This window comes from Scophthalmus maximus, chromosome 7, assembly GCF_022379125.1.
Source record: "Scophthalmus maximus strain ysfricsl-2021 chromosome 7, ASM2237912v1, whole genome shotgun sequence".
Lineage (NCBI taxonomy): Eukaryota > Metazoa > Chordata > Actinopteri > Pleuronectiformes > Scophthalmidae > Scophthalmus > Scophthalmus maximus.
In genome coordinates, this window is record NC_061521.1 from 27,011,734 (window position 1) to 27,036,101 (window position 24,368).

A 24,368-nucleotide genomic window follows, 5' to 3' on the forward strand; every position below is an offset into this window, starting at 1 on the left:
ATAATATTGAACAGCTGCTTTCAACCGTCTCTGTCGATGCTGCTGAAGATTTAAACTTGATAAGTGCTGTTAAGCACAGTGGGGGGGGGGGGGGGCATCATGAATGAGTTTCATTCATGAAAGACATGACATCTTGTTCCCATCAAGACATTTGGACAACAGGAAGTCTGACCTCTGGGAATCTGTGAGATACAGAAATCAGAACATAATGTCCTCGTGTGTGTCTGTCTTTGTGTGATGGATAAAAGGCTGAAGCCAAAAACAGAGCAGAGACATGCAGAGCTGCAGTTGAGACAGCGACGCGGTCGATAACCAGTTACCGTAGCGACAGTCTCGGTGAAAACCCTGCAGACGTAAGACTCTGGACGTCTGCAGATAAAAACTGAAGTGAGATGAGAAACAACAGATGAAGGAAGACGACAAGTCAGAGAGTCAGTCTGGTGGTGAGACAGACAGTCAGTCAGACAGGTGGTAAGACAGACAGTCAGACAGGTGGTGAGACAGGTAGCTGCAGCCATGATGAGCAGAAAGACGTGGTTTGACTTTTGGAGCAGAGAAGATCTGAAGACCAATCAGATGAGACTTGATCCTTCACAACTGTAAGTCTGACAACACACACAGTCTGAGAGCAGATCAATAACACAAACCAGAGTTTAGTTTCCACTGATGACACAAGAACAACACAGTTTGAACATGTATTGTGTTACCGTGTTACTCAAAAAAAAGATTATTTGAATATTAAAACTGCAGATGAAAGTGTTTCTGTATCAATCAATCTAACTCTGACTCTCTTGACTCTGACTCTCTTGACTCTCTGACTCTCTGTCTCTCTTGACTCTCTTGACTCTCTGTCTCTCTTGACTCTCTGACTCTCTTGACTCTCTGACTCTCTTGACTCTCTTGACTCTCTGACTCTCTTGACTCTCTGACTCTCTGTCTCTCTTGACTCTGACTCTCTGACTCTCTGACTCTCTTGACTCTGTCTCTCTTGACTCTCTGACTCTCTGTCTCTCTTGACTCTCTGACTCTCTTGACTCTCTTGACTCTCTGACTCTCTGTCTCTCTTGACTCTCTTGACTCTCTGACTCTCTGTCTCTCTTGACTCTCTGACTCTCTTGACTCTCTTGACTCTCTGACTCTCTGTCTCTCTTGACTCTCTGTCTCTCTGACTCTCTTGACTCTCTTGACTCTCTGACTCTCTTGACTCTCTGACTCTCTTGACTCTCTTGACTCTCTGTCTCTCTGACTCTCTTGACTCTGACTCTCTGTCTCTCTTGACTCTCTGACTCTCTGTCTCTCTGACTCTCTTGACTCTCTGTCTCTCTGACTCTCTTGACTCTCTTGACTCTCTGTCTCTCTGACTCTCTTGACTCTGACTCTCTTGACTCTCTTGACTCTCTTGACTCTGACTCTCTGACTCTCTTGACTCTCTAACTCTCTTGACTCTGTCTCTCTTGACTCTGACTCTTTTGACTCTCTGACTCTCTTGACTCTGACTCTCTGACTCTCTGACTCTCTGACTCTCTTGACTCTCTTGACTCTCTTGACTCTCTGTCTCTCTTGACTCTCTGACTCTCTTGACTCTCTGACTCTCTTGACTCTCTGACTCTCTTGACTCTCTGACTCTCTTGACTCTCTTGACTCTCTTGACTCTGACTCTCTGACTCTCTTGACTCTCTGACTCTCTTGACTCTGACTCTTTTGACTCTCTGACTCTCTGTCTCTCTGACTCTCTTGACTCTGACTCTCTGACTCTCTTGACTCTCTGACTCTCTTGACTCTGACTCTTTTGACTCTCTGACTCTCTTGACTCTCTGACTCTCTTGACTCTCTGACTCTCTTGACTCTCTTGACTCTCTGTCTCTCTGACTCTCTTGACTCTCTGACTCTCTTGACTCTGACTCTTTTGACTCTCTGACTCTCTTGACTCTGACTCTCTTGACTCTGACTCTCTGACTCTCTTGACTCTCTTGACTCTCTGTCTCTCTGACTCTCTTGACTCTGACTCTCTGACTCTGACTCTTTTGACTCTCTGACTCTCTTGACTCTGACTCTCTTGACTCTGTCTCTCTGACTCTCTTGACTCTGACTCTTTTGACTCTCTGACTCTCTGTCTCTCTGACTCTCTTGACTCTGACTCTCTGACTCTCTTGACTCTCTGACTCTCTTGACTCTGACTCTTTTGACTCTCTGACTCTCTTGACTCTCTGACTCTCTTGACTCTCTGACTCTCTTGACTCTCTTGACTCTCTGTCTCTCTGACTCTCTTGACTCTCTGACTCTCTTGACTCTGACTCTTTTGACTCTCTGACTCTCTTGACTCTGACTCTCTTGACTCTGACTCTCTGACTCTCTTGACTCTCTTGACTCTCTGTCTCTCTGACTCTCTTGACTCTGACTCTCTGACTCTCTTGACTCTCTGACTCTCTTGACTCTGACTCTTTTGACTCTCTGACTCTCTTGACTCTGACTCTCTTGACTCTGTCTCTCTGACTCTCTTGACTCTCTGACTCTCTGACTCTCTTGACTCTCTAACTCTCTTGACTCTGACTCTCTTGACTCTCTGTCTCTCTTGACTCTGTCTCTCTTGACTGACTCTCTTGACTCTCTGACTCTCTGACTCTCTTGACTCTGACTCTCTTGACTCTCTGTCTCTCTTGACTCTGTCTCTCTTGACTCTGACTCTCAGAGTTTCCACTGATGACACAAGAACAACACAGTTTGAACATGTATTGTGTTACCGTGTTACTCAAAAAAAAGATTATTTGAATATTAAAACTGCAGATGAAAGTGTTTCTGTATCAATCAATCTAACTCTGACTCTCTTGACTCTGACTCTCTTGACTCTCTGACTCTCTGTCTCTCTTGACTCTCTTGACTCTCTGTCTCTCTTGACTCTCTGACTCTCTTGACTCTCTGACTCTCTTGACTCTCTTGACTCTCTGACTCTCTTGACTCTCTGACTCTCTTGACTCTCTTGACTCTCTGTCTCTCTTGACTCTGACTCTCTGACTCTCTGACTCTCTTGACTCTGTCTCTCTTGACTCTCTGACTCTCTGTCTCTCTTGACTCTCTTGACTCTCTTGACTCTCTGACTCTCTGTCTCTCTTGACTCTCTTGACTCTCTGACTCTCTGTCTCTCTTGACTCTCTGACTCTCTTGACTCTCTGACTCTCTGTCTCTCTTGACTCTCTGTCTCTCTGACTCTCTTGACTCTCTTGACTCTCTGACTCTCTTGACTCTCTGACTCTCTTGACTCTCTTGACTCTCTGTCTCTCTGACTCTCTTGACTCTGACTCTCTGTCTCTCTTGACTCTCTGACTCTCTGTCTCTCTGACTCTCTTGACTCTCTGTCTCTCTGACTCTCTTGACTCTCTTGACTCTCTGTCTCTCTGACTCTCTTGACTCTGACTCTCTTGACTCTCTTGACTCTCTTGACTCTGACTCTCTGACTCTCTTGACTCTCTAACTCTCTTGACTCTGTCTCTCTTGACTCTGACTCTTTTGACTCTCTGACTCTCTTGACTCTGACTCTCTTGACTCTCTGACTCTCTGACTCTCTTGACTCTCTTGACTCTCTTGACTCTCTGTCTCTCTTGACTCTCTGACTCTCTTGACTCTCTGACTCTCTTGACTCTCTGACTCTCTTGACTCTCTGACTCTCTTGACTCTCTTGACTCTCTTGACTCTGACTCTCTGACTCTCTTGACTCTCTGACTCTCTTGACTCTGACTCTTTTGACTCTCTGACTCTCTGTCTCTCTGACTCTCTTGACTCTGACTCTCTGACTCTCTTGACTCTCTGACTCTCTTGACTCTGACTCTTTTGACTCTCTGACTCTCTTGACTCTCTGACTCTCTTGACTCTCTGACTCTCTTGACTCTCTTGACTCTCTGTCTCTCTGACTCTCTTGACTCTCTGACTCTCTTGACTCTGACTCTTTTGACTCTCTGACTCTCTTGACTCTGACTCTCTTGACTCTGACTCTCTGACTCTCTTGACTCTCTTGACTCTCTGTCTCTCTGACTCTCTTGACTCTGACTCTCTGACTCTCTTGACTCTCTGACTCTCTTGACTCTGACTCTTTTGACTCTCTGACTCTCTTGACTCTGACTCTCTTGACTCTGTCTCTCTGACTCTCTTGACTCTCTGACTCTCTGACTCTCTTGACTCTCTAACTCTCTTGACTCTGACTCTCTTGACTCTCTGTCTCTCTTGACTCTGTCTCTCTTGACTGACTCTCTTGACTCTCTGACTCTCTGACTCTCTTGACTCTGACTCTCTTGACTCTCTGTCTCTCTTGACTCTGTCTCTCTTGACTCTGACTCTCTTGACTCTCTGATTCTCTTGACTCTGTCTCTCTTGACTCTGTCTCTCTTGACTGACTCTCTTGACTCTCTGACTCAATTGAATCTCTGACTCTCGACTCTCTGACTCTCTTGACTCTGACTCTCTGACTCTCTGACTCAATTGAATCTCTGACTCTCGACTCTCTGACTCTCTTGACTCTCTGACTCTGACTCTCTTGACTCTCTTGACTCTCTAACTCTCTTGACTCTCTGTCTCTCTTGACTCTCTTGACTCTCTAACTCTCTTGACTCTGTCTCTCTTGACTCTGACTCTCTTGACTCTGTCTCTCTTGACTCTGTCTCTCTTGACTGACTCTCTTGACTCTCTTGACTCTCTGACTCTCTTGACTCTCTGACTCTCTTGACTCTCTGACTCTCTTGACTCTCTGACTCTCTTGACTCTCTGACTCTCTTGACTCTCTGACTCTCTGACTCTCTGTCTCTCTTGACTCTGTCTTTCTTGACTCTCTGACTCTCTGACTCTCTTGACTCTCTGTCTCTCTTGACTCTCTGACTCTCTTGACTCTCTGATTCTCTTGACTCTGACTCTCTTGACTCTCTGTCTCTCTTGACTCTGTCTCTCTTGACTGACTCTCTTGACTCTCTGACTCTCTTGACTCTGTCTCTCTTGACTGACTCTCTGACTCTCTGACTCCCTTTACTCTCTGACTCTCTGACTCAATTGAATCTCTGACTCTCTTTACTCTCTTGATTCTCTGACTCTCTGACTCTCCCTGGTGTCGTCTCCTAACAGGAAGCAGTTGCTAGGCGACAGTGCAGTGCGGGCGGAGCTGCACGATGCCAGGATGGTCTCTCTGCTGCCCCCTGTTGGGACAGAGATCTTCAGACGCTTCACACCAGCCTCGTTGGAGGAGCGACTGAAGAGGAAGAATGAAGAGGTACGAAAAATATCGATCAGTCATCAATAACACTCAATTAATACCCTGCTATGATAGATACTTCATTGATCCCCTCTGGTGCCTTCTGCTGCTTCAAAGATCAGATAAATAAAAATCAATAACCTGCAGAGGAAACGCTGAGATCCACCATTTTAATGAAACTTGATTGACAGGTAGAGGAGAAAGACCCACCCAAACCAGCCACTCACCTAGAGGCAGACAAGCCCCTCCCATTTGTCTATGGGGACCCACCCCGCAAGCTTCTCAACAGCCCACTGGAGGAGCTGGATCCTTTCTACCAATCACAGAAGGTCGCTCTGAAACATCAACAGTTTAGAATCTGGTTTATTCAAATGAGCTGTTTAGATCTGAATGTTAAGCTATGACCTTTGACCTGTTTCCCTGCAGACGTTCATCGTGATCAGTCAAGGAAACGTCCTCCAAAGGTTCAACGCCGAGTCATCCTGTTTCCTGCTGAGTCCGTTCAGTCTCATGAGGACCTTCGCCATCAGGATCCTCACTCATTCATATCCTTTATGATGTCACACTGAATCAACCAATCATGACCCACTGGGCAGCTTTGGCTCAGGAGGTAAAGTCGGTCGTCTACTAACCCGAAGGTTGGTGGTTCGATGCCTTAGGGAAACAGAGGAGCCGAGGTTCCTGAGCCTCTCACAGGTACCGAGATTCCTCAGGGGAACATACGGCCCAAGGTTCCTGAACGTCTATTCAATCTCTGACTCTCTTGAGTCTGACTCTGTCTCTCTTGACTCTGACTCTCTTGACTCTGACTCTCTTAACTCTTTCTCTCTTGACTCAGGGGAACATATAACCTGAACGTTGACACAACGTGTAAAGAGAATTTATCATCAGCTGAAAAATTCTGTCGTAGCTCCGCCCCTCTCCAACTGTTAGCCGATGTTTTTGATCCTTAAAGTGAAACTTTGCTTCCTTTGTTCGTCCTGTTGACGATCTTGTCCAACTGTGTCGTCATGACAATGAATGATCCTCCAGCATGGACCAACACTGCAGAGTAAGTTAACACAAGAACGTCTGTCAGTGTAGAGAACGTCTCTATCAGTGTGGAGAAAATGTGTCACTGTAGAGAACGTGTGTCACCGTAGAGAACGTGTGTCAGTGTAGAGAACGTGTCAGTGTAGAGAACATGTGTCAGTGTAGAGAACGTCTGTCACCGTAGAGAACGTGTGTTAGTGTAGAGAACGTGTGTCACCGTAGAGAACGTGTGTCAGTGTAGAGAACGTCTGTCACCGTAGAGAACGTGTGTTAGTGTAGAGAACGTGTGTCACCGTAGAGAACATGTGTCAGTGTAGAGAACGTCTGTCACCGTAGAGAACGTGTGTTAGTGTAGAGTACATCTGTCACCGTAGAGAACATGTGTCAGTGTAGAGAACGTCTGTCAGTGTAGAGAACGTGTGTTAGTGTAGAGAATGTGTGTCACCGTAGAGAACATGTGTCAGTGTAGAGAACGTCTGTCACCGTAGAGAACGTGTGTTAGTCTAGAGTACATCTGTCAACGTAGAGAACATGTGTCAGTGTAGAGAACGTCTGTCAGTGTAGAGAACGTGTGTCAGTGTAGAGAACATTTGTCACTGTAGAGGACATTTGTCACTGTAGAGAATGTGTGTCACTGTAGAGAACGTCTGTCAGTGTAGAGAACGTCTGTCAGTGTAGAGAACGTGTCAGTGTAGAGAACGTCTGTCAGTGTAGAGAATGTGTGTCACTGTAGAGAACGTCTGTCAGTGTAGAGAACATGTGTCAGTGTAGAAAACGTCTGTCAGTGTAGAGAATGTGAGTCACTGTAGAGAACATGTGTCAGTGTAGAGAACGTCTGTCACCATAGAGAACGTGTGTCAGTGTAGAAAACGTCTGTCAGTGTAGAGAATGTGAGTCACTGTAGAGAACATGTGTCACTGTAGAGAATGTATGTCACTGTAGAGAACGTCTGTCAGTGTAGAGAACGTGTCAGTGTAGAGAACGTCTGTCAGTGTAGAGAATGTGTGTCACTGTAGAGAACGTCTGTCAGTGTAGAGAACATGTGTCAGTGTAGAAAACGTCTGTCAGTGTAGAGAATGTGAGTCACTGTAGAGAACATGTGTCAGTGTAGAGAACATGTGTCAGTGTAGAGAACGTCTGTCACCATAGAGAACGTGTGTCAGTGTAGAGAACGTCTGTCACCATAGAGAATGTGTGTCACCATAGAGAACGTGTGTCAGTGTAGAGAACGTCTGTCACCATAGAGAACGTGTGTCAGTGTAGAGAACGTCTGTCACCGTAGAGAACATGTGATAACTCAGCCTGTTGGTTCTACAGACTGTTCGTTCTCAGTGTTGCGATGTTCTGTCTTGAACAGATTCCTGTTCTCAGCCGTCTTCGTGTTTGAAGTGGTGGTGAAGATCGCGTCGAGAGGCGTCTGTATCGGCACCTTCACGTTCCTCAGAGATCCGTGGAACTGGCTGGACGTCGCTGTCGTCATAACAACGTGAGATCGTCTTCACCTGTTGACCTTTTGTCTTCATTTGTCTCGTTTGTCACTTTGTAGTTGTAGATGATGAAGATGATGATGATGATGGTGATGATGATGACGAAGATGATGATGATGTAGATGATGGTGATGATGATGAAGAAGATGATGATGATGGTGATGATGATGATGATGATGAAGATGAACACTCTTGTAGATTTCTGACGGCGTCGGTGAATCTGAGAAAAGCTTCTGTTGTGAGGATGATTCCCCGAGTGATGAAGATGATATCAGTCTACCCAGGTGTGTGTGTGTGTGTGTGTGTGTGTGTGTGTGTGTGTGTGTGTGTGTGTGTGTGTGTGCGTGTGTGTGTGTGTGACTGAGTGTGTGTGTGTGTGTGTGTGTGTGTGTGTGTGTGTGTGTGTGTGTGTGTGTGTGTGTGTTTTCATGCTGTTGGACCTTGTTATCGTCATTGGGACCACATCCTGTTCTAATAAGCTGCCCCCCCCCCCCCCCCACAGGTGTGAAGATGACAGCCGGAGCTCTCGTCCAATCAGTGAAGAGACTGGCTCATGTCATGGTGTTCTCACTGTTCGTCCTCAGTATCTTGGCCCTGATTGGTCTGCAGCTCTTCATGGGAACCCTGAGACAAAAATGTGTCATCTGGCCGATGAGCAACCAGACTTACCCCTTCCACCAGTACATCAACAGTCCTGGTATGATAATGATGATGATGATGATGATGATTTTATTTTACAGAAAACACTAAAACACAAGAACTTCTCATGTCTGTCTGTCTGTCTGTGTACCTGTCTGTCTGATAGAGAATCTATACTTCCTCTCTGGTCGTTTGGACCCTTTGCTGTGTGGAAACAGCTCTGATTCCGGGTACGTTCTCATGACGACACGTTACATACTACAACAACAACAACAATAACAACAACAACAACAACAACAGTCATAATGACGAATGGTGGTGTGTTCAGGGCCTGTCCGGAATGTTTCACGTGTTTGAAGACCGACACTAATCCAAACTACGGGTTCACCAACTACGACTCGTTTGGTTTCTCTCTGCTCTCTGTCGTCAGACTGATGGGCAAAGACTTCTGGGAAAACCTATTTCAGCTGGTCAGTATCACACACACACACGTCTCCCTCACCTGTCTGTCTCTCACCTGTCTGTCTCTTGCATGTCTGTCCCTCACCTGTCTGACTCATCTGTCTGTCTATCACCTGTCTGTCACTCACCTGTCTGTCTCTTGCCTGTCTGTCCCTCACCTGTCTGACTCATCTGTCTGTCTCTCACCTGTCTGTCTCTTGCCTGTCTGTCCCTCACCTGTCTGTCTTTCACATGTCTGTCCCTCACCTGTCTGTCTCTCACATGTCTGTCTCTTGCCTGTCTGTCCCTCACCTGTCTGACTCATCTGTCTGTCTCTCACCTGTCTGTCTCTTGCCTGTCTGTCCCTCACCTGTCTGACTCATCTGTCTGTCTCTTGCCTGTCTGTCCTTCACCTGTCTGTCTCTCACATGTCTGTCTCTCACCTGTCTGTCTCTCAACTGTCTCACTCACCTGTCTGTCTCTCACCTGTCTGTCTCTTGCCTGTCTGACTCATCTGTCTGTCTCTCACCTGTCTGTCCCTCACCTGTCTCACTCACCTGTCTGTCTCTCACATGTCTCTCCCCCACCTGTCTGTCTCTCACCTGTCTCTCACTCACATGTCTCTCTCACCCGCCTGACTCATCCGTCTGTCCCTCACCTGTCTGTCTCTCAGTCATGTCTTTCACCTGTCTGACTCAGCTGTCTGTCTCACCTAACTGTCTCTCACCTGTGTCTCACTCACATGTCTCTCTCACCAGTCTGACTCAGCTGTCTGACTCACCTGTTTGTCTCACCCGTCTGTCTCTCCGCAGATGATGCGAGCTGCTAGTAAAACCTCTGTGATCGCCTTCGTGCTCGTCGTCTTCTCCGGCTCTTTCTTGCTCGTCAGCCTCCTCCTGGTGGTGGTTGCCATGGGGTTGGTTGAGCAGGTCGAGGCGACCGTTGCCGAGGACCGACGGAGAGAAGAAGAGTTTGTTCAAATCCTCGAGGTGATGAAGAGAAGGGAGGAGGTGATGAAGATGAAAGAGGAAGAGAAGGAGGTGAGTGTTGTTTCAGCTAGGAACTAAAGTTATTGTGAGGCAGGGGGACATGAATTAATGTAACACATAAATGATAACAACATTAGTTAAATTCAGCAAATAAGAGAAATAATTATATTCTTCTATAATTACAATATTTTTATCATCAATAATTATAATAATTGATTATTAATGATTATCTCATATGAAGTGTTTTACAGCTTCAACATGAGGTCGACTGAAACAACCAGAGGAAATAATAAACACCTGTTGTTGGGGTGTGTGTGTGTGTGTGTGTGTGTGTGTGTGTGTGTGTGTGTGTGTGTGTGTGTGTGTGTGTTATTAGCCTGCAGTCTACAGTGTGGAGGACTCTGAGAAACACGATCCACCACAGCTGAAGAAATTAACAGGTATGTGTTTCTATATCTGTGTGAAGTTAGTCAGAGTGAAGTTGGTCAGAGTGAAGTTGGTCAGAGTGAAGTTAGTTAGAGTGAAGATAGTTAGAGTGAAGTTAGTCAGAGTGAAGTTGGTCAGAGTGAAGTTGGTCAGAGTGAAGTTAGTCAGAGTGAAGTTAGTCAGGGTGAAGTTAGTCAGGGTGAAGTTAGTGAGAGGGAAGTTAGTCAGAGTGAAGTTAGTCAGAGTGAAGTTGGTCAGAGTGAAGTTAGTCAGGATGAAGTTAGTCAGGGTGAAGTTAGTCAGGGTGAAGTTAGTGAGAGGGAAGTTAGTCAGAGTGAAGTTAGTCAGAGTGAAGTTAGTCAGGGTGAAGTTAGTCAGAGTGAAGTTAGTCAGAGTGAAGTTAGTGAGAGGGAAGTTAGTCAGAGTGAAGTTAGTCAGAGTGAAGTTAATCAGGATGAAGTTGGTCAGAGTGAAGTTAGTGAGAGGGAAGTTAGTCAGAGTGAAGTTAGTCAGAGTGAAGTTAGTCAGAGTGAAGTTAGTGAGAGGGAAGTTAGTCAGAGTGAAGTTAGTCAGAGTGAAGTTAGTCAGAGTGAAGTTAGTCAGAGTGAAGTTAATCAGGATGAAGTTGGTCAGAGTGAAGTTAGTGAGAGGGAAGTTAGTCAGAGTGAAGTTAGTCAGAGTGAAGTTAGTCAGAGTGAAGTTAGTGAGAGGGAAGTTAGTCAGAGTGAAGTTAGTCAGAGTGAAGTTGGTCAGAGTGAAGTTAGTGAGAGGGAAGTTAGTCAGAGTGAAGTTAGTCAGAGTGAAGTTAGTCAGGGTGAAGATAGTTAGAGTGAAGTTAATCAGGATGAAGTTGGTCAGAGTGAAGTTAGTGAGAGGGAAGTTAGTCAGAGTGAAGTTAGTCAGAGTTAGTCAGCGTGAAGTTAGTCAGAGTGAAGTTAGTCAGAGTGAAGTTAGTGAGAGGGAAGTTAGTCAGAGTGAAGTTAGTCAGAGTTAGTCAGAGTGAAGTTAGTCAGAGTGAAGTTAGTCAGAGTGAAGTTAGTCAGAGTGAAGTTAATCAGGATGAAGTTGGTCAGAGTGAAGTTAGTGAGAGGGAAGTTAGTCAGAGTGAAGTTAGTCAGAGTGAAGTTAGTCAGAGTGAAGTTGGTCAGAGTGAAGTTAGTGAGAGGGAAGTTAGTCAGAGTGAAGTTAGTCAGAGTGAAGTTAGTCAGGGTGAAGATAGTTAGAGTGAAGTTAATCAGGATGAAGTTGGTCAGAGTGAAGTTAGTCAGAGTGAAGTTAGTCAGAGTTAGTCAGCGTGAAGTTAGTCAGAGTGAAGTTAGTCAGAGTTAGTCAGAGTGAAGTTAGTCAGAGTGAAGTTAGTCAGCGTGAAGTTAGTCAGAGTGGAGTTAGTGAGGATGAAGTTAGTCAGGATGAAGTTAGTCAGAGTGAAGTTAATCAGAGTGAAGTTAGTCAGAGTGAAGTTAATCAGGATAAAGTTGGTCAGAGTGAAGTTAGTCAGAGTGAAGTTGGTCAGAGTGAAGTTAGTCAGAGTGAAGTTAATCAGGATAAAGTTGGTCAGAGTGAAGTTAGTCAGAGTGAAGTTAGTCAGGGCGAAGTTAGTCAGGGTGAAGTTAGTCAGGGTGAAGATAGTTAGAGTGAAGTTAATCAGGATGAAGTTGGTCAGAGTGAAGTTAGTCAGAGGGAAGTTAGTCAGAGTGAAGTTAGTCAGGGTGAAGTTAGTCAGGGTGAAGATAGTTAGAGTGAAGTTAATCAGGATGAAGTTGGTCAGAGTGAAGTTAGTCAGAGGGAAGTTAGTCAGGGCGAAGTTAGTCAGGGTGAAGTTAGTCAGGGTGAAGATAGTTAGAGTGAAGTTAATCAGGATGAAGTTGGTCAGAGTGAAGTTAGTCAGAGTGAAGTTAGTCAGAGTGAAGTTAGTCAGGGTGAAGTTAGTCAGGGTGAAGATAGTTAGAGTGAAGTTATTTAGAGTGAAGTTAATCAGGATAAAGTTAGTTAGAGTGAAGTTAGTTAGAGTGAAGTTAGTCAGGGTGAAGTTTGTCAGGGTGAAGTTAGTTAGAGTGAAGTTAGTCAGAGTGAAGTTAGTCAGAGTTAGTCAGAGTGAAGTTAGTCAGAGTGAAGTTAGTCAGAGTTAGTCAGGGTGAAGTTAGTCAGAGTGAAGTTAGTCAGAGTGAAGTTAGTCAGAGTGAAGTTAGTCAGCGTGAAGTTAGTCAGAGTGGAGTTAGTGAGGATGAAGTTAGTCAGGATGAAGTTAGTCAGACTGAAGTTAATCAGAGTGAAGTTAGTCAGAGTGAGGTTAGTCAGAGTGAAGTTAGTCAGGGCGAAGTTAGTCAGGGTGAAGATAGTTAGAGTGAAGTTAATCAGGATGAAGTTGGTCAGAGTGAAGTTAGTCAGAGGGAAGTTAGTCAGAGTGAAGTTAGTCAGAGTGAAGTTAATCAGGATGAAGTTAGTCAGGGTGAAGTTAGTCAGGGTGAAGATAGTTAGAGTGAAGTTAGTTAGAGTGAAGTTAGTCAGGATGAAGTTAGTTAGAGTGATGTTAGTTAGAGTGAAGTTAGTCAGGGTGAAGTTTGTCAGGGTGAAGTTAGTTAGAGTGAAGTTAGTCAGAGTGAAGTTAGTCAGGGTGAAGTTAGTCAGAGTGAAGTTAGTCAGGATGAAGTTAGTTAGAGTGAAGTTAGTTAGAGTGAAGTTAGTCAGGGTGAAGTTTGTCAGGGTGAAGTTAGTTAGAGTGAAGTTAGTCAGAGTGAAGTTAGTCAGGGTGAAGTTAGTCAGAGTGAAGTTAGTCAGGATGAAGTTAGTTAGAGTGAAGTTAGTTAGAGTGAAGTTAGTCAGAGTGAAGTAGGTCAGAGTGAATTTAGTCTGGGTTAGTTCAGTTGCCTCATTGGAAAGTGTCTGTTCTTGAATCAGCTGTATGAAGGTTAGTGTCTGCAATGTGTTCAAAGACCGTCAGACAAAGTAGGTTCTGAAGGTTCTCTGAGTGACGAGTGTCTCTGTGTGTGCTCCAGAGCTTCAGGAGAACCACAGCTCGTGTCCTCCATGTTGTTTGTCCGTAGTGACGTGGAACTGTTGTGGCTGTTGGACAAGGCTCAAACTGCGGCTCTGCACCTTCGTCACAAACCCGTTCTTTGACCTCATCATCGTCGTCTGCATCGTGTTCAACTGCCTCTTCCTCGCCATGGAGCATTTTCCAATGACCATGGAGTTTGAGCAGCTGCTGAATGTCACATCCCTGGTCAGTGTCAGAGAAAACGTCTGACTATCTGTTCCAACCCCGACCTGTGACCCCTGACCTGTGACCCCCCTCTGCAGTTTTTCACAGGGATCTTCACAGCTGAGATGCTCCTCAGGCTCATGGCCATGGACCCATACCATTACTTCCGGGTCAGACTTTCTGTTTCTTTCCTGCTCAGAGTTAACGACTGACAGCTGTTTCCATAGCTACGTGTGTGATTTTTCTGTTGCCATGGTTACAGGTGGGCTGGAATGTCTTTGACAGCATCATCGTCGCAGTCAGTCTGGTGGAGCTGGCATTAGCAGATGTTGTTGGCTTTCCTGCGCTGCGCTGCTTCAAGTTGGTCAGTATAGCATCTTCATCATCTTCATCATCTTCATCATGATCGTCATGCCTAACTGTCTCCTCACCTGTCTCATGTCCAGATGCGGGGGCTGAGACTGGCCCGGTGGTGGCCCACTCTCCACATGTTGATGAAGATTATCTGGACTTCGGTCAGCGCCCTGAGGAACCTGACTCTTGTTCTGCTCATCATGGTCTTCTTGTTCACTGTTGTCGGCACAAAGCTGTTCCAGGACGACTACAGAGACCACGTCTGCTCCATCATGATGACCTGTGAGCTTCCTCGCTGGCACATGCACAACTTCTTCAACACCTTTATTCTCATCTTCAGGCTCCTCTGTGGAGAGTGGATCGAGACGCTGTGGGACTGCATGGAGGTCTCGGGTCAGACCACGTGTCTGATCTTCTTCATCGTGGTCTTCGTCACCATAAACCTGCTGGTGCGTCTCTTCCTGTCTCCCTTTCTGAACTGAGCCTGGTTTAACCCTCAAGAGTCCAGCAGGTCACTGGTGGTTTGGTTTTGAATCTCAAAGAGTGACGCAGTTAACTGGGTATTTATTGTTTTCAGATCCTGACCTGTGCCAGGTCTTGTTCCAGGTCCTTAATGTTTTCCTAGGGCCTGTACTACGAAGCGAGTTGAATATCTCCAGGATATGCTTTCGTTGTCTGGATTGAATTAACCTTACATTGACCATCCTGATCTCCTGGACTACGAAGCTGGACATCAACTCTCTCAGTCGACTGGTTTTCCTCTGGTGACGAGCGTGCTCATGTGAAAAAGGCGGAGTCGGTAATAACATTGACATCGTCAGAACCATAAATAAAGTTGTTCATATGATACGAAAACGAAACGCTAATACATGCAGGTCGATTTGGTTTAAGCTTTATTGAATTCAAATGAAGCTCTAATATTAATGTGTCTATGGTTTTATTTAGTGTGATAAACTTTCCTGCTGTTTATTAAAAGTTCAGAGTGGACACATGAAGAGTGTGGAACAGCAACATGATTCCATTCATTCATAAATATCTGCTGTGCTTTATTATTTGTCATGTTACTGTAAACTCCTTTGATCCTGATGGGATCCTGTCGAATGATGACGCTGGTTTCCAGTGATCTGATTGGTCAGTAGTGAGGCTGTTGACAGGTTTTGATCTCGTATCTGGAACATCATCAGTTACCATGCCGTTAAGAAGAGAACTGGTTTCATAGGAAGGAAAACTAAAGCTGAAGTGATCTTGATAACCACAAATCCTGCTTTGTAGTACAGGACCCTGGTTTTGTTCCAGGTTTCTGAATGTTTTCCAGGTCTTGTTCCAGGTCCTGAATCTCTTCCTGGTCTTTTTCCAGGTCTTTTCCCAGGTGTCTGAATGTTTTCCAGGTCTTGTCCCAGGTTTCTGAATGTTTTCCAGGTCTTGTCCCAGGTTTCTGAATCTCTTCCTGGTCTTGTTTCAGGTCTTTTCCCAGGTGTCTGAATGTTTTCCAGGTCTTGTCCCAGGTTTCTGAATGTTTTCCAGGTCTTGTCCCAGGTTTCTGAATCTCTTCCTGGTCTTGTTTCAGGTCCTGCATCTCTTCTTGGCCTTGTTTCTAAGCTCGATCAGAGGTGATTATCTTGTGGCTCCAATAGAAAAAGGAGGAAACAACCTGAAAATCGCCATAGACCAGATCAAAGCAGGTGTGGCCTGGATCCTGGAACATTTCTGGACTTTGCTAGGGAAGAAGAACCCTGTCAACTCACACCACAAAGGTAAGTCTCCTTATTGTTTTGGGGGTTCTAGGTTCTAGAGTTCCGCTGTTTCAGGTTTTCGTATTTTGGCTGAAACTGTTGATAACAAGTGAAGTCTGACGAGTCTTTTCTGGTTTTATTTTTATCTTAAGTGGTCAACGGGAAGGAAAACAGTAAGGAGTACCTGGGCTTGACCTTAGTGACCTCAGACCAGCCGCTGTCAGAGAGCAAGGTCCGTGGTAATAACTATGGCAACAAGACCAGCGAGTGCCACAACAGCGCCTCCTGCAGGGTTCCTGTTGCCGAAGCCGAGGTCGACCTCAAGATGTCTGAAAGTGAAGAAGAGAAGCACAAAGTAAAACATATTTCATCTTATTGTGTTTCAGTGTTTGACCTGAGTTCAAAGTAGAAGTGACCAAACCACAGAATTGATTCATTAACTGATGTTAGAGTTCACACTATGATCAGTGACTAATCATTAAGAATAGAGGTAAGATCAATAAATACATAAATGTTGAGATGGGATGAACCTTTATTCGTCCCACAACAATGTCACAGCAGCAAAAGAACAAAGAGAATAAAAACATAGAAACATCAGTAAACATTAAAAACACAAGGAAATATATAAAGAAAATAGAAATGATATATACAATGTAAACATAATATCTGCAGTGTGAGCAGGATTGAATGATGATGATGATGGACTTTGTTCATCAGGATGAAGACAGTGAGACTCATCGAGGAAACACACCTGAAGACTGCTGCTGTTACAGTATGAACACACACACACACACACACACACATTGAGGTCGGTCGTTCACCAACTGTAAAGAATTTCAGGTTTCAGGAGGTTTGCAGAAAGACACGTCGAAGCAGCCAATGAGTAGTTTCAGCGGGAGATGTTTATTTCGAGATATGGTTCATAGCACAAAACAAAGACGATTCAAAGTGCATATGGGGGAACAGTTCTTTTGTAATCACTATCTACGAAACAGGCTGCGTGGGATGTCACATGTTTGATTGTCCATACACGTACACATCTGCGTCATCATACTAGATATCTTGAAATGACATTGGTCATCTATGTCCTTACATTCGATAACTTCTACAAGATACTAGTCACAGCAAGGACACATCGGCGTCAACATGATTATGTTTAGCACCAACAAGATATTGTTCATATCGCTTACTCTCAGGACACATTCTGCTTCTACATATCCCCCCGTTTTGAGGGTCTTCTAATCCTCAAAACACTGTGTCCTTAATCATCATTACAAATACAAATATCTACACAATCATGCATTACTCTTTAAAAATGCCTGAAAATCCTTCCGATATGACTATAACGATCCTGATCAACAATGGAACAGTTTCAATTCCTTCAACATTAACAAGATCACCGCAGACTCAAAGCATATGAGGACGAAAAAACTATAAACTGCTTTTATAGGGAAAATGTCCTCATGGCCCCCTCCCGTGTAGAGCGACCAACCTCTTGGCATGAATTGAATCTGCCTTACATTATGAATGAACAATAGATTTTTAACATGGACAGACAGATTGCTTTACATTGTACTGTGTGATTTTCGGTGATTGTTAGAACGAGTCTTCCGGCATGCTCCACCCATTGAAACATATTCATGTTTCACTTTGTCGTTCAAACAACGTCCTCCTCGTCCAGACAATCCTGGTGGTTGATGGTTCGAATCCAGCTTCTGCATGCCGATGTGTCCTTGGGCCTCTGGCTCCTCCGAAAGTGTGAATGTGACAGAAAGAAATTGCGGTGAATAGCAGTGCTGGCTGAATGTGTACACACACACACACACACACACACACACACACTGATCCGTCTGTGTGTTTCAGGTTCGTTCCTGGATGTGGACGCGTCCCAGACCAAAGGGAGGGTCTTGTCTAACTTCAGAAGAGCCTGTTTCTCCATCGTACAACACAAACTCTTTAAGGCGTTCATCATCTTCATCATCGTCCTGAGCAGCGCAGCTCTGGTAAACAAACATCTTCACTTTATACCAGGAAACATCAAGATGAATTTGTAAACTCTAATATTCACACGTTCACTAGAGAAGTGACTGGGTCGACCCAACACCAACAGTCAGGTCTGTGGATTCTGTGGGTTCTGGGTAAAGTTACCTGGTGTCATGTTGGTACTGACATGGGTTCAATTTCAATCCTTTGATTTTAATATAATACACTATTTAAAATGATATTGTTTTTATAATAATATAAAGTTTTAAATGCTTTGCAAAGCAATTTAAACAAGATAAACAACAGAGTGGAATAACCTTCACCAAGCACTTTGTTAGGAATTCCTGTACACCTGCTGATATAATCACAGGAGAACCTGTGATGTGGAAGAACTGGAGAACCTGTGGGATGTGGAAGAACTGGAGAACCTGTGGGATGTGGAAGAACTGGGGAACCTGTGGGATGTGGAAGAACAGGAGAACCTTTGGGATGTGGAAGAAGAATAGAACATGAGGGATGTGGTAGAACATGAGAACCTGTGGGATGTGGTAGAAGAGTGGAACTTGTGGGATGTGGTAGAAGAGTAGAACTTGAGTGATGTGGAAGAACAGGAGAACCTTTGGGATGTGGAAGAAGAATAGAAATTGAGGGATGTGGTAGAACATGAGAACCTGTGGGATGTGGTAGAAGAGTCGAACTTGTGGGATGTGGTAGAAGAGTAGAACTTGAGTGATGTGGAAGAACAGGAGAACCTTTGGGATGTGGAAGAAGAGGAGAACCTTTGGGATGTGGAAGAAGAGTAGAACTTGTGGGATGTGGAAGAACAGGAGAACATATGGAATGCAGAAGAACAGCAGAACGTGTGGGATGTGGTAGAACAGGAGAACTTGTGGGATATGGTAGAACAGGATAACTTATGGGATGCAGTAGAAGAGTAGAACTTGTGGGATGTGGTAGAACATGAGAACCTGTGGGATGTGGAAGAAGAGTAGAACTTGTGGGATGTGGTAGAACAGGAGAACCTGTGGGATGTGGTAGAAGAGTAGAACTTGAGTGATGTGAAAGAACAGAAGAACCTTTGGGATGTGGTAGAAGAGAAGAACTTGTTGGATGTGGTAGAACAGGAGAACCTGTGGGATATGGTAGAACAGGATAACTTATGGGATGCAGTAGAAGAGTAGAACTTGTGGGATGTGGTAGAACATGAGAACCTGTGGGATGTGGAAGAAGAGTATAACTTGTGGGATGTGGAAGAACAGGAGAACCTGTGGGATGTGGTAGAAGAGTAGAACTTGAGTGATGTGAAAGAACAGAAGAACCTTTGGGATGTGGTAGAAGAGAAGAACTTGTGGGATGTGGTAGAACATGAGAACCTGTGGGATGTGGAAGAAGAGTAGAACTTGTGGGATGTGGTAGAACAGGAGAACCTGTGGGATGTGGTAGAAGAGTAGAACTTGAGTGATGTGAAAGAACAGAAGAACCTTTGGGATGTGGTAGAAGAGAAGAACTTGTGGGGTGTAGTAGAAGAGTAGAACTTGTGGGATGTGGAAGAACATGAGAACCTATGGGATGTGGAAGAAGAATAGAACTTGAGGGATGTGGAAGAACATGAGAACCTATGGGATGTGGAAGAAGAATAGAACTTGAGGGATGTGGAAGAAAAGGAAAATCTGTTGGATGTGGAAGAACAGGAGAACGCAAGAGTCCAGCAGGTCAGAGGTGTTTGCGGTTCGTTAGTTTGGTTTGGACATGATTACGTGTGTCAGATATAATCGGTCCTGATGTATCGATCCTCTCACCTGGTTGGGCTGTAACTCGAGTGTGTATGTGTACAGGTGTTTGAAGACATCCACCTGCAGCAGCATCCGGTCATATCAATGGTTCTGGACAAAGCAGACCAGGTGTTCACCCTCCTGTTCCTGCTGGAGATGCTTCTCAAGTGGATCGCCTGTGGATTCAAGAAGTACTTCACTAGCGCCGGGTGCTGGCTTGACTTCCTCATCTTGGCCGTAAGAACGTGATCAAAATTATTGGTAATATATTAATCAGTGTAGCAGGAAGCAGCCTACATGTTTTAGTATCACAGAGAATCCCGCATTAACCACCAGGTAACCATAGCAACAGGACCGCTGGTAGAGTTAAGGTTAACCTGCTGAATCCAGACTGGAGGAACCAGGAACCTTTGAAACATTCCTGAGGAAAGTTCGTGTGATGTCATCACCAGGTGTCCTGTGTCTTCTAGGTATCTCTGATGTCACTGACCCAAGGCATGCTGGGATACTCTGAACTGGGAGCAGGCCTGTCTCTGAGGACGCTGAGAGCTCTGAGGCCCCTGAGGGCACTGTCTCGCTTTCAGGGCCTGAGGGTGAGACTTTGGAGACAGAAGGTTAAAGACGGGCAGTTTAACCACAGTCAGGTTCAGGTTCAGAACGAGTCGGGTTCAGGTTCAGGTTCAGGTTCGGGCTCAGGTTCAGGTTCAGGTTCAGGTTCAGGTTCAGGTTCAGGCTCAGGCTCAGTCAGGTTCAGGTTCAGAATGAGTTGGGTTTGGGTTCAGGTTCAGTCAGGTTTGGGTTCAGGTTCAGTCAGGTTCAGTCAGGTTCAGGTTTAGAACGAGTCAGGTTCGTTCAGGTTCAGGTTCAGGTTCAAAACGAGTCGGGTTCAGGTTCAGGTCCAGGTTTAGTCAGGTTCAGTCAGATTTAGTCAGGTTCAGGTTCAGTCAGGTTGAGGTTCAGGACGAGTTGGGTTTGGGTTCAGGTTCAGGTTCGTTCAGGTTCAGAATGAGTCGGGTTCAGGATCAGGTTCAGTCAGGTTCAGTCAGGTTCGTTCAGGTTCAGGTTCAAAACGAGTCGGGTTCAGGTTCGGGTTCAGGTTCAGGTCCAGGTTCAGTCATGTTTAGTCAGGTTGAGGTTGAGTCAGGTTGAGGTTCAGAAAGAGTTGGGTTTGGGTTCAGGTTCAGGTTCGTTCAGGTTCAGGACGAGTCAGGTTTGGGTTCAGATTCAGGTTCAGTCAGGTTCAGGTTAAGGTTCAGAACGAGTCGGGTTTGGGTTCAGGTTCAGGACGAGTCAGGTTTGGGTTCAGATTCAGGTTCAGTCAGGTTCAGGTTCAGGTTCAGAACGAGTCGGGTTTGGGTTCAGGTTCAGGATGAGTCAAGTTCAGGTTCAGGTTCAGGTTCAGGTTCAGTTTCAGAATGAGTCGGGTTTGGGTTCCGGTTCAGGACGAGTCAGGTTCAGGTTCAGGTTCAGGTTCAGGTTTAGTTTCTGAACGAGTCGGGTTTGGCTTCAGGTTCAGGTTCAGTCAGGTTCAGTCAGGTTCAGGTTCAGAATGAGTCGGGTTCGGGTTCAGAACGAGTCTGGTTTGGGTTCAGGTTTAGGTTCAGTCAGGTTTAGTCAGGTTCAGGTTCAGTCAGGTTCAGTCAGGTTGAGGTTCAGGACGAGTCGGGTTCAGGTTCAGGTTCAGGTTCAGGTTCAGTCAGGTTCACTCTCTACCCGTCTGTCTGCAGGTGGTGCTGAAGGCCCTGGCAGCAAGCGTCCCGTCCATGTTCGACGTGCTGCTGGTGTCCGTGTTCGTCTGGTTTCTCTTCAGCGTCGTTGGAGTGAATCTGTTCGCGGGAAAGTTCTCGTACTGTTTCAATGAGACATCAGAAGAATTTTTCTTACCTGAGCAGGTGAACAACAAGAGCGAGTGTTTGTTTCTGATGCAGGAAAACTTCACTGATGTCCGCTGGAAGAAGATGAAGGTACACTATGACAACGTGGCAGCAGGTTACCTGTCACTGCTGCAAGTGGTGAGTCTGAACACACACACACACACACACACACACACACACTCTCTCACACTGACCTCTGATCTCTTCTCCATCAAACCTGTTTGACTTCATCAATCTGCATTAAATCTTCATGTTAACGTGGAGCGCCGCGAGGTGACAAAGGGCCGACCTCTGATCTCTGAAGACCTCGCTCCTCTCTGTTGTTTCCACCTATGAAATATGAAATGTTTTTTCTCAGATGACAGGGAAAAGAATTTGATGGTTGAACAGACTCAAAGTCTGAGTCAGTATGAAATCAGACAGAATAATGTTTATATCCACACAACGTTGTTCAACCTGCTCTAGCTGTTTATCAACATATTCATATTTGTTTGTGTTCATCAATGCATGTTTACTGTGACCATAAAAACTATGTTTTATTTATAACTGATGTTTGATATCAAACCTAATTTACAGTTTAAATGGGATTTTATATTAGAAAATAAATTATTTCATTGTTTAATTATAAATTCTGTTGTTTCTCTCTCAGGCGACATTTCATGGCTGGATGGACATAATGTACTCAGCAGTGGACTCCAGTGAGGTGTGTGTGTGTGTGTGTGTGTGTGTGTGTGTGTGTTGGGACTTGTCTCTTCCTTATGACTTTAGTCATATTTTAAGGTTTTCAAAAGTTGTAGTTATGGTGAAGATGAGAGAAAGTCTCCAGGAAGTTAAGGTCATTGATGTCATGTCAAGTTATCAAGACACAATTGTGTGTGTGTGTGTGGGTGTGTGTGTGTGTGTGTGTGTGTGTGCATGTGTGTGGGTGTGTGTGTGTGTGTAGGTGGAGTCTCAGCCGGTGTATGAGTCCAACATCTACATTTACCTGTACTTCGTCTGTTTCATCATCATCGGCTGCTTCTTCACCTTCAACCTCTTCATCAGAGTCTTCATCAACACGCTGCACCAGCTGAGACACAAGATACGTATCACAGACACACAGTTGGAATATTACCATGACAACAGCTCATCCATATTCAGTGTGGATTCACGACTTGTGATTCGATTTTAATATACGGAACATGTGCTGAAGATATTTAAAGCATCACTTTGTAACTGCTAGTCTGCAAATACACCAAACTCTGTTCTCAATTCTTCATATTTGAACAGTTTCCCGCTGAATATTGGAGATAAACTCGACTCCACTGGACCTGGGGCCTGTTCCAGGAAGCAGGTTTAAAAAACTTTGAACTTAAACCTGAACTCTGACTTGATCTACTCAGATGGAAAATCAGAGTTTTAGAACATCAGTTCTGAGTTAGTTAGATCAACTCTGATTGTTTTCAAACGGAGTCACTTGTGTGCCCGACAAATATAAAAACGGTAAAGTTCTACTAAGCAGTCGTCGGGGAATGAAAGCATCGGCTCTGAACATCCTCTCTGACGTGAGGCCACTGAATTCATTGTGCTTCCATATCGATAGGGTTGACGAGGAATGACACAGATCAGGTTCACGAAAAGGGAGGAGTTAAGGAGAAACTGAGTTTTTTTCAAGAAAACCTGCCAGCGAGCAGGTTGGGTTCACAGCGTCAGTTACAATGGGAACTGACCTAGAGTCTAAGTTCACTCGCTTTCTGGAACGGAAACCCCAGAGTTTCCCTCTCTTCAGGGTTAAAATACTCCGAGTTTTAGCAAAACCTGCTTCCTCAAACAGGAAGAGGACGATCCACAGTCAGTGTTGCTGTTGAATGTTGTCAGTTTACTTTCTTCTTTCTTCTTGTCTTTGTTATTCTTCTTTTACTTTGGAGGGAAACGTGTTTTCATGACGGACGAGCAGCAGAACTTCTCCAGGTCCATGAAGAAACTGTTCAACAAACCTCAGAAACGTGTCCCACGACCTCAGGTGTGTTCACTGACATCCTGTGTCCAACTGTGTTGAGATCAGTGACGTCCTTCAGGGATCTCAAAGGAAATCAGTGATCCGAGAGTCTCAGAGTGATTCATCGCTGGTTCTGCATCAGCTGATCGTCTGTTGAGTCCTCAGCTGTGTGACCACAACAGTCCCTCAGGGTGTTGACATGAGCACGAGCATCCAGGTTTCATCAAGAATCCTTGTGCTCAGACCTTGACTCAGAAACCTGGGTAGACCAGATCCAGGTATATAACAGAAACCAGTGAACCCGATCCAGGTCTGTTGTGATAATGTATGTTGTGATATGGGGCTATACAAATTAGATTGAATTGAATTGAAATTGATCACAGTCAGGTGACCAAACAGGTGTGTCATCATCTCAAATCACATGGTCATCAGCAACTAAAAGGTAAAAGATTCATACACTACACTGTAATTCAATTCAATTCAATTCAATTTTATTTGTATTTTGCCAAATCACAACAAACATTGTCTCAAGGCTCTTTACATAGTGAGGTCAATATTGCAATTTTGTCTCGACTGGTTGGGGTGAGGAGAGAGAGGGGGAAGAGAGGAGAGGTGGGAGGAGAGAGGGTGAGAGGAGAGAGAGGGTGAAGAGAGGAGAGACAGTAGGAGAGAAGAGAGAGAGAGAGGACAGTTGTACAACCACCATTTTAGTCTCTACCAGACTGATACTTATAATTACCACAATTTTCTATAGCAGCTTAATAAAGAAATGGTTTTATTAAACACCTGAGCAGCTCGAACTATAATCTTAATCAAAGAGGAAGGTTTGAAGTTTAACTTTAAATGTAGAGAGGGAGTCTGCCTCCTGGTTCCAGAGGAGAGGAGCCTGGTGGCTGAAGGCTCTGCCTCCCATTCTACTCTCACAGACTCTGGAACTACAAGTAGTCCTGAGTTTACAGAGGCAAGTGACCAATTGGGATAATATGAAACTATGAGCTCTGTAAGATATGATGGAGCTTGATTATTAAGGGCTTTGTAGGTTAGGAGCAGATTTTTGAATTCTATTCTGAATTTTACAGGAAGCCAATGCAGAGATTCTAACACTGGAGAAATATGATCTCTTTTGCTAGTTCCTAATGTTCTTGATATTGCGCAGGTGAAAGGAGGCTGTCCTAGAGATTTGTTTTATGTCCTGGTCAAAGGTAACTCCAAGGTTTCTCACATTAGA

General features: G+C 44.8%; 1 protein-coding gene across 2 annotated transcripts in view; it reads left to right on the plus strand.

Annotated features, from left to right (window-relative positions):
- Positions 1 to 318: 318 nt before the first annotated feature.
- The window catches only part of LOC118315799 (sodium channel protein type 4 subunit alpha B-like), a 29,967-nt gene continuing 5,917 nt past the window's right edge, over positions 319 to 24,368 (plus strand). The window contains exons 1-26 of one of the 2 annotated variants that reach the window (XM_035643385.2): positions 319 to 599; positions 5,104 to 5,248; positions 5,422 to 5,559; positions 5,657 to 5,775; positions 6,192 to 6,281; positions 7,620 to 7,748; positions 7,948 to 8,033; positions 8,252 to 8,446; positions 8,555 to 8,618; positions 8,717 to 8,858; positions 9,642 to 9,869; positions 10,195 to 10,258; positions 13,241 to 13,467; positions 13,545 to 13,616; positions 13,709 to 13,810; positions 13,893 to 14,249; positions 15,368 to 15,554; positions 15,686 to 15,888; positions 16,251 to 16,305; positions 17,397 to 17,536; positions 19,352 to 19,525; positions 19,759 to 19,881; positions 21,016 to 21,300; positions 21,812 to 21,865; positions 22,106 to 22,243; positions 23,063 to 23,164. In XM_035643385.2, coding sequence (XP_035499278.1) covers positions 517 to 599; positions 5,104 to 5,248; positions 5,422 to 5,559; positions 5,657 to 5,775; positions 6,192 to 6,281; positions 7,620 to 7,748; positions 7,948 to 8,033; positions 8,252 to 8,446; positions 8,555 to 8,618; positions 8,717 to 8,858; positions 9,642 to 9,869; positions 10,195 to 10,258; positions 13,241 to 13,467; positions 13,545 to 13,616; positions 13,709 to 13,810; positions 13,893 to 14,249; positions 15,368 to 15,554; positions 15,686 to 15,888; positions 16,251 to 16,305; positions 17,397 to 17,536; positions 19,352 to 19,525; positions 19,759 to 19,881; positions 21,016 to 21,300; positions 21,812 to 21,865; positions 22,106 to 22,243; positions 23,063 to 23,164 — 3,702 coding nt within the window. In that variant the 5' untranslated portion in view covers positions 319 to 516. The remainder of the gene's footprint in view (positions 600 to 5,103; positions 5,249 to 5,421; positions 5,560 to 5,656; positions 5,776 to 6,191; positions 6,282 to 7,619; positions 7,749 to 7,947; positions 8,034 to 8,251; positions 8,447 to 8,554; positions 8,619 to 8,716; positions 8,859 to 9,641; positions 9,870 to 10,194; positions 10,259 to 13,240; positions 13,468 to 13,544; positions 13,617 to 13,708; positions 13,811 to 13,892; positions 14,250 to 15,367; positions 15,555 to 15,685; positions 15,889 to 16,250; positions 16,306 to 17,396; positions 17,537 to 19,351; positions 19,526 to 19,758; positions 19,882 to 21,015; positions 21,301 to 21,811; positions 21,866 to 22,105; positions 22,244 to 23,062; positions 23,165 to 24,368) is intronic. The other variant, XM_035643386.2, reaches the window with a different exon arrangement.